The sequence below is a fragment of the Bubalus bubalis genome, chromosome 2 (assembly GCF_019923935.1).
Source record: "Bubalus bubalis isolate 160015118507 breed Murrah chromosome 2, NDDB_SH_1, whole genome shotgun sequence".
In the NCBI taxonomy this organism is placed as follows: Eukaryota; Metazoa; Chordata; class Mammalia; order Artiodactyla; family Bovidae; genus Bubalus; species Bubalus bubalis.
This window is the reverse complement of record NC_059158.1, coordinates 44,491,345-44,503,308: the sequence shown is the minus strand read 5'-3', so window position 1 is coordinate 44,503,308 and position 11,964 is coordinate 44,491,345. Positions and strand designations below refer to the sequence as shown.

General features: G+C 48.1%; 1 protein-coding gene across 3 annotated transcripts; it reads right to left on the bottom strand.

Moving 5' to 3' along the window:
- Window positions 1–1,448: 1,448 nt before the first annotated feature.
- LOC102394631 (HLA class II histocompatibility antigen, DO alpha chain) lies at window positions 1,449–10,430 on the bottom strand. 3 transcript variants are annotated; one of them, XM_006050298.3, is made up of 5 exons: window positions 10,267–10,425; window positions 5,447–5,695; window positions 4,754–5,035; window positions 4,523–4,658; window positions 4,193–4,335 (listed from the first exon to the last, which is right to left on the bottom strand). In XM_006050298.3, the coding sequence occupies exons 1-5, from the start codon at window positions 10,346–10,348 to the stop codon at window positions 4,332–4,334; spliced, it is 753 nt and encodes a 250-aa protein (XP_006050360.2). In that variant the 5' UTR covers window positions 10,349–10,425; the 3' UTR covers window positions 4,193–4,331. The 3 variants fall into 3 exon arrangements, with proteins under 3 accessions (XP_006050361.2, XP_006050359.2, XP_006050360.2); XM_006050299.3 differs by lacking the exon at window positions 4,523–4,658 and having other exon boundaries at window positions 1,449–4,335; window positions 4,754–4,942; window positions 10,267–10,430; XM_006050297.3 differs by lacking the exon at window positions 4,523–4,658 and having other exon boundaries at window positions 1,449–4,335; window positions 10,267–10,428.
- Between the last annotated feature and the right edge of the window lie 1,534 nt (window positions 10,431–11,964).

Sequence of the window (11,964 nt, the reverse complement as noted above, 5' to 3'; positions counted from 1 at the left end):
TGCAATGCAGGAGACCCCGGTTTGATTCCTGGGTTGGGAAGATCCGCTGGAGAAGGGATAGGCTACCCACTCCAGTATTCTTGGGCTTCCCTTGTGGCTCAGCTGGTAAAGAATCCACCTGCAATTCGGGAGACCTGGGTTTGATCCCTGGGTTGGGAAGATCCCCTGGAGAAGGGAACGGCTACCCACTCCAGTATTCTGGCCTGGAGAATTCCTTGGACTGTGTAGTCCATGGGGTCGCAAAGAGTTGGACACGACTGAGTGACTCTCACTTTCACTTATCAACTCTGGGGGCAAGGACAGGATCGGAAGGGAGGCAGTGACTAGATCTTTTTTAAGCAAATCTGGCAGAACTATTGGACTCTCTAAACTATGTGGATAAACTTACTTTGTTAAAAATTAAAATTTTAAGAAAGAAAATCCATCTGAAGAGGAGATGTGGAGGCAGCTGGTGTAGAAGTCTCCTTCAGAGAGAGTGGCTGGGAGGAGCTTGCAGGGTGGGCTGGGGGTTACAGGACAGAGAGGAGGCTTCCTGTTCTCAATATATGAAAGCGATGGTATTTTTATTATGTATGGAGGGGAACCCTGGAAAGGGGGTAGAGTTTGAAAATACAGAAAAGAAGTTGACTATCTACTCTAAAAGAGACTGAAAGAAGTCAGATCAAAAATGCATAACAATATTTTTTTTAAGGGACCCGAAGAGAAAGATTTTGAGACTAGAAGAAAATAATGTGAACGTGAGGCCAAATACATAAACCTAAAAGATTTGGAATTGCTCCATATTCCTTCCAAATTGCTTCTGGTGACTTCTGGGTAATATAGGCATAGTGAAGAAAAGCACAGTTATGGTCAAAAAATGAGGACAAAAAATTCAAGTACAGTTGATTTACTATGTTTCTTTAACTACTGCTGTACAGCTAAGTGCTTCAGCTACACACACACACACACACACACACATTTTTACATATTCTTTTCCACTATAGTTTGTCACAGGATAGGGACTCTTGAGAATCCCTAGAACAGCAAGGAGATCAAACCAGTCCATCCTAAAGGCAATCATTGGAAGGACTGATGCTGAAGCTGAAGCTCCAATACTTTGGCCACATGATGCGAAGAGCTGACTCATTTGAAAAGACCCTGATGCTGGGGAAAATTGAGGGCAGGAGGAAAAGGGGACGACAGAGGATGAGCTGGTTGGATGGCATCACCGACTTAATGGACAAGAGTTTGAGCAAACTCTGGGAGATGGTGATGGATGGGAAAGCCTGGCGTGCTGCAGTCCATGGGGTTGCAAAGAGTCGGACACGACTAAGTGACTGAGCAACAACAAAAATTGAGTATCACTTCTTGTGCCATATATAAAAGCTTACATCTGCTGACCCGAGTCTCCCATTCCATCCTCCCCCAACCACCTGCCCCCTTGGCGGCCACCTGTCTGTTCAAAAGAGGACAATTTTAACAACTTTATTAAACATTAGGACAGAGATCAGGGAAACACTTTTCCAAGGGTGCATCAAGTTAACTTTTAAGTAAAAGATCAACAGAGATGAGGGCGCGATGGAGCCAGACATCTCTCATGGTGTCTTCCAAGACCCTCTTCTTTCTCTGAGGACAACCTGACTCCTCACCTCAGAGGTGGGCGCCAGACATCATGTTTGTGCCGTGGGATCTGATCCCCGTGGGCTGGGGTGGACACTTTCCCTAAGTTTGGGCAATCGTTTGTTTTTTCAAAAACTTTAAATTGTGGCTGAGAGACACGGTCTCCGTGGGTGGCTAGAGCTGAGGTGACATACACACACAAGACCCACGAGATCGGCAGGTCGGCTGAACAGGACAGTCAGTCGACACAGAGAGAACACAGCTGACGCGCTCAGGGACCTAGAGAGCAGGGCGTCTGCGGCCCAGAGAGGGCTGGGCGCTGGGCTCTGCTGGCGCTTCAGCTCTGAGTTCTGCTCCCTGTGCGCCTGACTCAAACCCACCCTTGGGTTCTGGGTACCACTCCGGCATCTTTATTGTAAATACCCTCTCTTGTGTCTGTGATTATTCTAATAGCGTTTCCGTGACTGACGGGCAAACAAAAATCAAGCCTAGGACAGCCCTCCCTCACTCCCACCCAAGTCCTCTTCTGGTCTGTGACTCCCCACCTCACTCTCTCCCAGGAAGCCCACGGAGTCCCCATAATCTCTTGGTTTCTTTCTTTTCCAGGACAAAACGCTCACAATTCCAAACCCTATCTTGCCCCTACATACCTGTATTACACTCAGCTTCTTCTTTATTGGGGGCGGGGGCTGTGTCACCTGGCATGCGAGAGCTTAGTTCCCCAACCAGGGATCAAACCCATATCCCCTGTGTTGGAAGGGCAGAGTCTTAACCACGAGACCACCAGGGAAGTCCCTTGCTCAACTTCTATGCCCTAAACGGCCCACGTTTTCCAGAAAGTCTTCCCAAATCACTCAGACCTCAGGGATCCGCTCTTCTGGCGACCTCCGATGGCACCAGCCAGTCTCCATCCCCAGACCCCAACCTGGGGCCAGAACAACTTCATTAGCACCATCTGGAGCGTGTTAAAAATTACAGAGTCCCTGTCACCACTCTCTCCACCCCAGAGATACTCATTCAGTAGATCTGGGAGTAGCCTGTACTCATCAAAAGGCTCCCAAGTGATTCTTCTGTGTATTCAGTTTGAAAACCACCAGTCTGTACCACTCATTTGGTACCTGATATAATAGCTCAGTTGGTAAAGAATCTGCCTGCAATGCAGGAGACCCTGGTTCGATCCCTGGGTTGGGAAGATCCCCTGAAGAAGGGAAAGGCTGCCCACTCCAGTATTCTGGCCTGGAGAATTCCATGGACTGTATAGTCCCTGGGGTGGCAAAGAGACGGACACAATGGAGCAACTTTCACTTCACTTCATAAACTACTTTGTAGAGCTGGTCATTGCTTTGGGTGTACTTTAAATTTTGTTCACAGTAAACTAAAACCTTCTGCATGCGTGGTGTCACTTCAGTCATGTCCGACTCTTTGTGACCCTGTGGACCACAGCCTGCCAAGCCCCTCTGTCCATGGGATTCTCCAGGCAAGAACACTGAAGTGGGTCGCCATGACCTCTTCCAGGGGATCTTCCGGAGCCAGGAACTGAAACTGCGTCTCTTATGTCTCCTGCATTAGGCAGGCACGTTCTTTATCACTAGCACCACCTGGGAAGCCCTAGGCCACAGATTTAAAGAGGATTCAGAGAGATATCTCCTAGACCTCCCTTCTCACAGATACCTTGAGAAGTAGTAGATCACTACTCTCCACCCTCCTACCTGATGTGATGGACCTCAGACGGAGGATGTGGCCATCCTACCCAAGCCTTGGCCTCTCTTTGTCATGCATGGAATGCTAGCAAATGCAGGAAAAGGAGATGGCATCTAGGTCACAGCTGGATACCATTGGCGTCTTCATGACAGTAAATCTGAGTAAGAGTGAAGTTTCCGTGAATGTTCCCTTGCCTGGTGTCCTTCAGAAATGTCATCGGTTGGGGGAGTTGCAATGAACAGAATACTCTGCATCCCTTTGTGGGCAAATCTGAATTCAGGATATAAATTTCATGACGTCCATGTGAAATGGTCCATTCACAAGTGACACACAAGGGGGCCCACGCTGATGAGTCAAATGAAGCAAGACATAGCTAGATTGGCCCATGAATGAATGCCAGTCCCCAGTAGCATGTCACACTCAATGGCCATCACCAGAAATCCCCTCTTCCAGACCCTAGAGTCCTTTGCATGCATGCTCAGTCCCTTCAGTCATATCCAACTGTTTGGGACCCCACAGACTGTAGCCCACCAGGCTCCTCTGTCCATGGGGTTCTCCAGGCAAGAATACTGAAGTGGGTTGCCATGCCCTTCTCCAGGGGATCTTCCCGATCCAGGGATCAAACCCATATCTCCTGCAGAGCAGGCAGATTCTTTACCCACTGAGCCATCTGGGAGGCACCCTAGTGTCCCTTACACCCTTAGAGAATTGGCTGAGGCCTGGGAAGATGGACACTGTGCAAACATTGTTTAAAATTTTACTGCTGCTGGCCAGGGCTTTGGATAGACCAATAAAGTGTGTGTGTGTGTGTGTGCGTGTGTGTTGGGGCTGGGAAAGGGAACGCGTTGGTTCCCTACAAGTCCCTGCCATGAGTATGGGGGCCAAAAAGGAGGAGACCTATAGGACAAGGGTTGATCCCATTCAAAGTCAGCATGATGAAATTGGTGGAGTCACACTGAGAAGGCAAGGGCCGTAAGAAACTTGCCAGGAAGCTGAATGGCGTCTCACACTTGCTTCTCTCAGAAGGGCCATCACCTAAAGTAGCAAAAACCACATAGTCAAGGTTCAAGCTCACAATTCTGGGTCCTTTCTCTGCCCACCTCCCTCCAACCTGACCCCCTTGCCTCCCCTCTGCTTGTCCCTGCTCCCCTCCCGGAATCTCTCGTCCTCCACCCCCATCCTGTGCAGGTCCCCACCTCCCTCCCCAAGACCCCCGGAGCACCTGGGGGTGCTGGACAGGCATGTGCCCGTAATGATGAGGGTGATGCCCCCGAGGAAGCCCCCTAAGCCAAGGACCAGGCCGAGGGCACAGACCAGAGTCCCTGTGGTGTCAGGCAGCGCGGTAGGCACCTGGGGCTCTGGGAGAGAAAGGGAGGGTCAGGGGGTCCTGCAAAGGGGTTCAGGGTGAAGGATGAATGGGTCTGAGGTGGGTAGCAGGGAGGGGGCTCCGTACCCCAGTGCTGAAAGAGCGGCTGGTCCAGGCCCCAGTGCTCCACCTTGCAGTCATAGAAGTCGTCCGCCAAGGGCACAAAGGTCAAGTAGTGGAACTTCCGGAATGAGTGGTCAGGCTGGGCGTAGAAGCTGCTCTGGGTCACGCCCTGGGTGACAGGATGGCCGTTGCGCAGCCAGGTGATGTTGATGACTGGGGGGAAGATGTTGTCCACGATGCAGATGAGGACGTTGGGCTCGCCCAGCTGCACGCGAGACTTGGGCAGCACGGCCGCTCTGGGGGACACTAGGAAGAAGCAGGCCTTGAATCCCACAGGAGCAGCCTCCAGCTGGGGCCTCGTCAGGGGTGGACTGAGGGGTGCTTCCTGGTATCAGCCTTCTGAGAGCAGTGGATGCTCTGGGCTGGTGACACCAGGGCAGAAGCGGGGAACAGAGGGACAAGAGACTGAAGGGACAGGGAGTGCCCAGGGGGTGCCGTATCTGCCAGGCAGGAGGGGTCATTCCTACAGGAAGAGGCTGTTGAAGGAATCTGAGGAGCTCTAGAACCTCCTGGGAAAGAAAAGGGTTGAGTACAAGTCTCAGATTTTGAGAGTGGGGCCAGGGAGCCAACAGAGGCCTGAGGGGTGGGGCAGAGGCTTCTCTGGACCTCCTCTGCTTGCTGGGGGCCTGGGGGGGGGGCAGGGGAAGGGCCCGGTACCGTTGGGGGCTCTGGTGCCGTTGGAGCGCTCCACCAAGTCCTCCAGATGCGCTTTGATCATTGCGATACTGACCAGCCCGCTCTGCGGGTCAAAGTAGGCGAAGTTGCCAAATTCAGGCAGACGCCACACAGCCTCCCTCTTCTTCAGATCCACAGAGAACAGCTGTTCTCCATCAAAATCATACGTGAACTGACCTGCACCATCATAGGACTGGTAGAAGGCTGGTCCATAGGAGCCCATGTGGTCAGCTGTGTTGGGTGAGTTCAGGGTCAGGGGGAGAAAAGAAAAGGTATCAGCTCTCATCCATCAGGTGTGATGGGTTGAGTCTCTGAGCTATGCCACATCCTGGGTTCTGCGTGGGGGAAGAGCCCTGTTCTGACACTGAGTTGGTCCCTGGAGAGCAGAGGAGTTGCTGAGGGTTGGAAGGGAGAGGATGGAGGGGCTGGCCAGCACAGAGGCAAGGGTTTGGCCCAGCACACTGCGCTGGAAGAAGAGAGACCACCTAAACTCAGGCTTATGACTCTAGAGTTAAATCTTGACTCTGATTGCCGGTCCAGTGGGGTCCTGTGCATGAGACGAGAAGAGTAGGGGTGGGACGAGGAGAAACTAACTGAGGTTAAGAGCACCCGTGGCATGCAAGGATTCTTCAATATATGCAAATCAATCAGCGTGATGCACCATATTAACAAACTGAAAGATAAAAACCATATGATCATCTCAATAGATGCAGAAAAAGCCTTTGACAAAATTCAGCACCCATTTATGATAAAAAAGCTTCAAAAAATGGGCATGGAAGGAACCCACCCCAACATAGTAAAGGCCGTATATGATAAGCCCACAGCAAACATTATTCTCAATGGTGAAAAACTAAAAGCATTGCCTCTAAGATCAGGAACAATGTGAGGGCGTCCACTCTCACCACTATTATTCAACATAGTTTTGGAAGTCCTAGCTACAGCAATTGGAGAAGAAAAAGAAATAAAAGAAATCCAGATAGGAAAAGAAGTAAAACTCTCACTGTTTGCAGATGACATGATACTATACATAGAAAACCCAAAAGAAACTATTAGAGCTAATCAGTGAATTCAGCAAAGTCACGGGATACGAGGTCAATACTCAGAAATCACTTGCATTTCTATATACTAACAGTGAAAAAATCAGAAAGAGAAATTAAGGAATCAATCCCATTCACCACTGCAACAAAAAGAACAAAATATCTAGGAATAAACCTACCTAAGGAGACAAAAGAACTGTATATGGAAAATTATAAGACACTGATGAAAGAAATCAAAGATGCCATAAACAGATGGAGAGATACTCCATGTTCCTGGGTAGGAAGAATCAATATTGTGAAAATGACTATACTGCCAGTTGCAATCTACAGATTAAATCCAATGCCTATCAAATTACCAATGGCATTTTTCACAGAACCAGAACAAAAAGAAATATAAAAATTTGTATACAGACACAAAAGACCCCAAATAGCCAAAGTACTCTTGAGAAAGAAGAATGGAGTTGGTGGAATCAGTCTTTCTGACTTCAGACTATACTACAAAGCTACAGTCATCAAGACAGTATGGTACTGGCACAAAAACAGAAATATCGACCAATGGAACAAGATAGAAAGCCCAGAAATAAACCCACGGACCTATGGGTACCTTATTGACAAAGGAGGCAAGAATATACAATGAGGCAAAGATAGCCTCTTCAATAAGTGGTGCTGGGAAAACTGGACAGCTATATGCAAAAGAATGAAATTAGAACACTTCCTAATGCCATACACAAAGAGAAACTCAAAATAGATTAAAAGCCTAAATGTAAGACCAGAAGCTATAAAACTCTTAGAGGAAAACATAGGCACAACACTTGATGACATAAATCAAAGCAAGATCTTCTATGACCTACCTCCTAGAGTAATGGAAATAAAAATAAACAAGTGGGACCTAATTAAACATAAAAGCTTTCACACAGCAAAGGAAACTACAAACAAGGTGAAAAGACAACCCTCAGAATGGGAGAAAATAATAGCAAGGGAAACAACTGATAATTAATTTCCAAAATACACAAGCAGCTCATACAACTCAATACCAGAAAAACAAACAACCCAATCAAAAAGCGGGAAAATAGACCTAAACAGACATTTCTCCAAAGAAGACATACAGATGGCTAACAAACACATGAAAAGATGCTCAGCATCACTCATTATTGGAGAAATGCAAATCAAAACTACAATGAGATACCACCTCACACCAGTCAGAATGTCCATCCATCAAAAAGTCTACAAACAATAAATGCTGGAGAGGGTGTGGAGAAAAGGGAACGCTCTTGCACTGTTGGTGGGAATGTAAACTGATACAGCCACTATGGAAGACGGTATGGAGATTCCTTAAAAAGCTAGGAATAAAACCACCATATGACCCATCAATCCCACTCCTAGGCATATACCCTGAGGAAACCGAAATTGAAAAGGACACATGTATCCCATTGTTCATTGCAGCACTATTTACAATAGCTAGAACACGGACACGACCTAGATGCCTATGGACAGATGAATGGATAAAGAAGTTGTGGTACGTATACACAATGGAATATTACTCAGACATAAAAAGGAACAGATTTGAGTCAGTTCTAAAGAGGTGGACGAACCTAGAGCCTCTTATACAGAGTGAAGTAAGTCAGAAAGAGAAATATAAATATTGTATGCTGCTGCTAAGTCACTTCAGTCGTGTCCGACTCTGTGTGACCCCATAGACGGCAGCCCACCAGGCTCCCCCATCCCTGGGATTCTCCAGGCAAGAACACTGGAGTGGGTTGCCATTTCCTTCTCCAATGCATGAAAGTGAAAAGTGAAAGTGAAGTCGCTCAGTCGTGTCTGACTGGTAGCGACCCCCTGGACTGCAGCCCACCAGGCTCCTCTGTCCATGGGATTTTCCCAGGCAAGAGTACTGGAGTGGGGTGCCATCGCCTTCTCCCATAAATATTGTATATTGACACATATATATGGAATCTAAAAAGATGGTACTGATAACTTTATTTTCAGGGCAGCAACGGAGAAACAGACATAGAGAGCAGACCTATGGACACGGGGGGAGGGGAGGAGGAAGAGGGTGAGATGCATGGAGAGAGTAACATGGAAACTTAAAATAGCATATGTGAAATACACAGCCAGTGGGAATTTGCTGTATGACTCAGGGAACTCAAACAGGGGCCCCGTGACAATCTAGAAGGGTGGGGTGGGGAGGGAGATGGGGGGGAGTTTTGGAAGGGAGGGGACATGGGTGTACCCATGGCTGATTCTTGTTGATGTATGACAGAAAACCACAAAATTCTGTAAAGCAATTATCCTTCAACTGAGCAACTGAACTGAACTGAATTATCCTTCAATTTTTTAAAAAAAGGCAAAAAAAAAAAAAGAGCATCCATGGAACTGTGGGCACAGAGATGCAGTGTAAGTGGGTGTGAGGAAAAACAGGAGATGGCTGTAGGAGTAAGAATTAAGAAGGGTAGAAAAAGGCAGCCCAAGGTATTGCAGAGAGCAATGGAAAAGGAATTCAAAGTTCAAAGTTCATGTCCCATCTCTTCTGCTCAGAGCATTATGATTAAATGTGTCTTTTGACATGAGTGAGGCTCAGCTTTCTAGAAATTAGGGTTTAGGTGACGGTGGATAAGATGGCTTGATAATCCTATGAAATTAATTGCACAGCAGTCATGAGAAATCACCGTGTGGGCAGCACGATACAGGCCCCAGGAATACAGACAAAACAGCTGTGGGCCCTGCAGACAAGGAGCTCGTGAACAGAGCAGGATAAAGACATAAACAACTCTCTATTGACCTGGTAAAAAATATGGTACTAGAGCTGGAGGTGAATGGGCACATTTCAAACCAGGAAGTTCAACAGAAATCAGGATGCTGGGACTTCCTTTGCAGTCCAGTGGTTAAGACTCCATGCTTCTAGTGCAGGGGAGGCAGGTTTGATCCTTGGGCAGGGAACTAAGATCACACATGCTGTGCATCTTGGCCACAGAATTTTAAAATATAAATTAAAAAAAAGATGGAGTTCCTTGGTTGTACAGTGGATAAAAATCCACCTGCCAATGCAGGGGACACGGGTTTGATCCCTGGTCTGGGGAAATTCCACGTGCCATGGAGCAGCTAAGCCCGTGCACTGCAGCGACCGAGCCCTGGCCCCCTCGAGCCTGTGCTCCGCAACAAGGGGAGCCGAGGCACTGCGACTAGAGAGCAGCCTGGCTTGCTGCAGCTCGAGAAAGCCTATGCACAGCAGTGAAGACCCAGAGCAACCAAAAGTAGATAAATACATAAAAGTTGTTTTAAGAAATCAGGATGCTGGGCAGCAAGATGGAGGTTTGGGTCTCAGAGAGTGGGGAAGGGGACTTTCTTGGTGGTTCAGTGATCAAGACTTCACCTTTCAGTGCAGGGGTTACAAGTTCGATCCCTGGCCAGGGGGTAGCTAAGATCCTACAATGCCACCCGTCCAAAAAACCAAAACATAAAACAGTAGCAATGTTGTAACAAATTCAATGAAGACTTTAAAAGTGGTCCACAGTTAAAAAAAAAAAAATCTAAAAAACGAAAGGAAGGAGGGAGGAACAGGAGGCACCAGAACATGGCTGGTGTGGCCAGGCTGAGCCTGTATTTTAGGTCCAGGACAGACCTGATCGAGGTGAGAGGGATGGGGAGTCTCTTGGCAACGGAAGTTGCCGTAAACCAGCGGAGAGGAACCGCTCACACTCTGTATCATCGCAAGGGTAACCCCACGCCCGAAATCTCCTCTCCTCGCCCAGCGCCCTCAGCACTCACCCTTGATGGCCCCAACTTCCTGGAGGCTCAGGAGGGTCATCAAGGTGTGCAGTCCCAGGACCAGCCTCCCCCTGAGGACCATTGCCCTCTGGTGCTTTAACCAAATAAGTCCCGCTTGATGTCGGAGGTAAAGGAAGAAGGTGGAGGTAAAGAGGAAGCAAACAAATTCTGGGGCGGGGGTGGGGAGCCCCCTGCTGTGTTCAGCCAATCAGAGAAATTCTCTCAGGTGGGGTAGCTGTTGCTGGGGGAAGATGCGAAGGAAAGCGCCTAGATGAGAAGATGGAAGAGGTCAGAGGGCCCACGTGCCCCAGGGAGGCTTGTCTACAGGAAAGTCAGGAGGGGTGGGAGGGCCTTAGACCCAGGGTTCCTACATCTTCCAAGGGGGACCCTTTGAAGGCAGAGAAAAGGCCATCTAAGCGCAAATCCTCTCTGATCCGTGGGGTAGGGGCTCCTACTTATCTTGGAAGTCTTTGTGGACCAATTTGGAGTTGAAAAATAGAATAAATATGGGGGTTCCTTGGCGGTCCAGTGGTTAGGACTCCAAACTCCCACTGTAGGGGACGTGGGTCCAATCCCTGGCAGGGGAACTAAGATCCCACAAGATCTTTTTTTCCAGCATAGCCAAGAAAAAAAAAATTACATAGAAATTTTAAAAGGGAAATGCTGGATCAGTTCAGTTCAGTCTCTCAGTCGTGTCCGACTCTTTGCGACCTCATGAATTGCAGCACGCCAGGCCTCCCTGTCCATCACCAACTCCCATAGTTCACCCAATCCCACATCCATCGAGTCGGTGATGCCATCCAGCCATCTCATCCTCTGTCATCCCCTTTTTCTCCTGCCCCCAATCCCTGCCAGCATCAGAGTCTTTTCCAATGAGTCAACTCTTCATATGAGGTGGCCAAGTACTGGAGTTTCAGCTTTAGCATCATTCCTTCCAAAGAACACCCAGGGCTGATCTCCTTTAGAATGGACTGGTTGGATCTCCTTGCAGTCCAAGGGACTCTCAAGAGTCTTCTCCAACACCACAATTCAAAAGCATCAATTCTTCGGCACTCAGCTTTCTTCACAGTCCAACTCTCACATCCATACATGACTACTGGAAAAACCATAGCCTTGACTAGACGGACCTTTGTTGGCAAAGTAATGTCTCTGCTTTTGAATATGCTATCTAGGTTGGTCATAACCTTCCTTCCAAGGAGTAAGCATCTTTTAATTTCATGGTTGCAGTCACCATCTGCAGTGATTTTGGAGCCCAAAAAAATAAAGTCTGACACTTGTTGGATACACAGTAGCAAAAAATATTTAGAGGCTTTAAATCATGTTTAAAATTATTATTTTATTTCATTATATGAGGGAAAATGTATCATTGTTAGAGATGTTTAAAGTACAAAAGAACTCCAGCGGGCTGTTCTGAGGAGGGCAGAGAGCGCTGGGTGGCCTCCATGAGTTCGTCCAGGTCCCCCGTGCCCCATCTCAGACTGAAGGTTGACCTGTATGGACCAAATCACCCTTATTTTTGGCTTCTAATTGGGCTCAGCCAATGGGAGGCATGGGGTGCCCATGTGGCACATTGGCAAAGAATCCGCCTGCCAGTGCAGAAGATGCAAGAGACCCGGGTTGGATCCCTGGGTGGGGAAGATCCCCTGGGGAAGGAAATGGCAACACACTCCGGTATCCTTGTCTGGAAAATTCCATGGA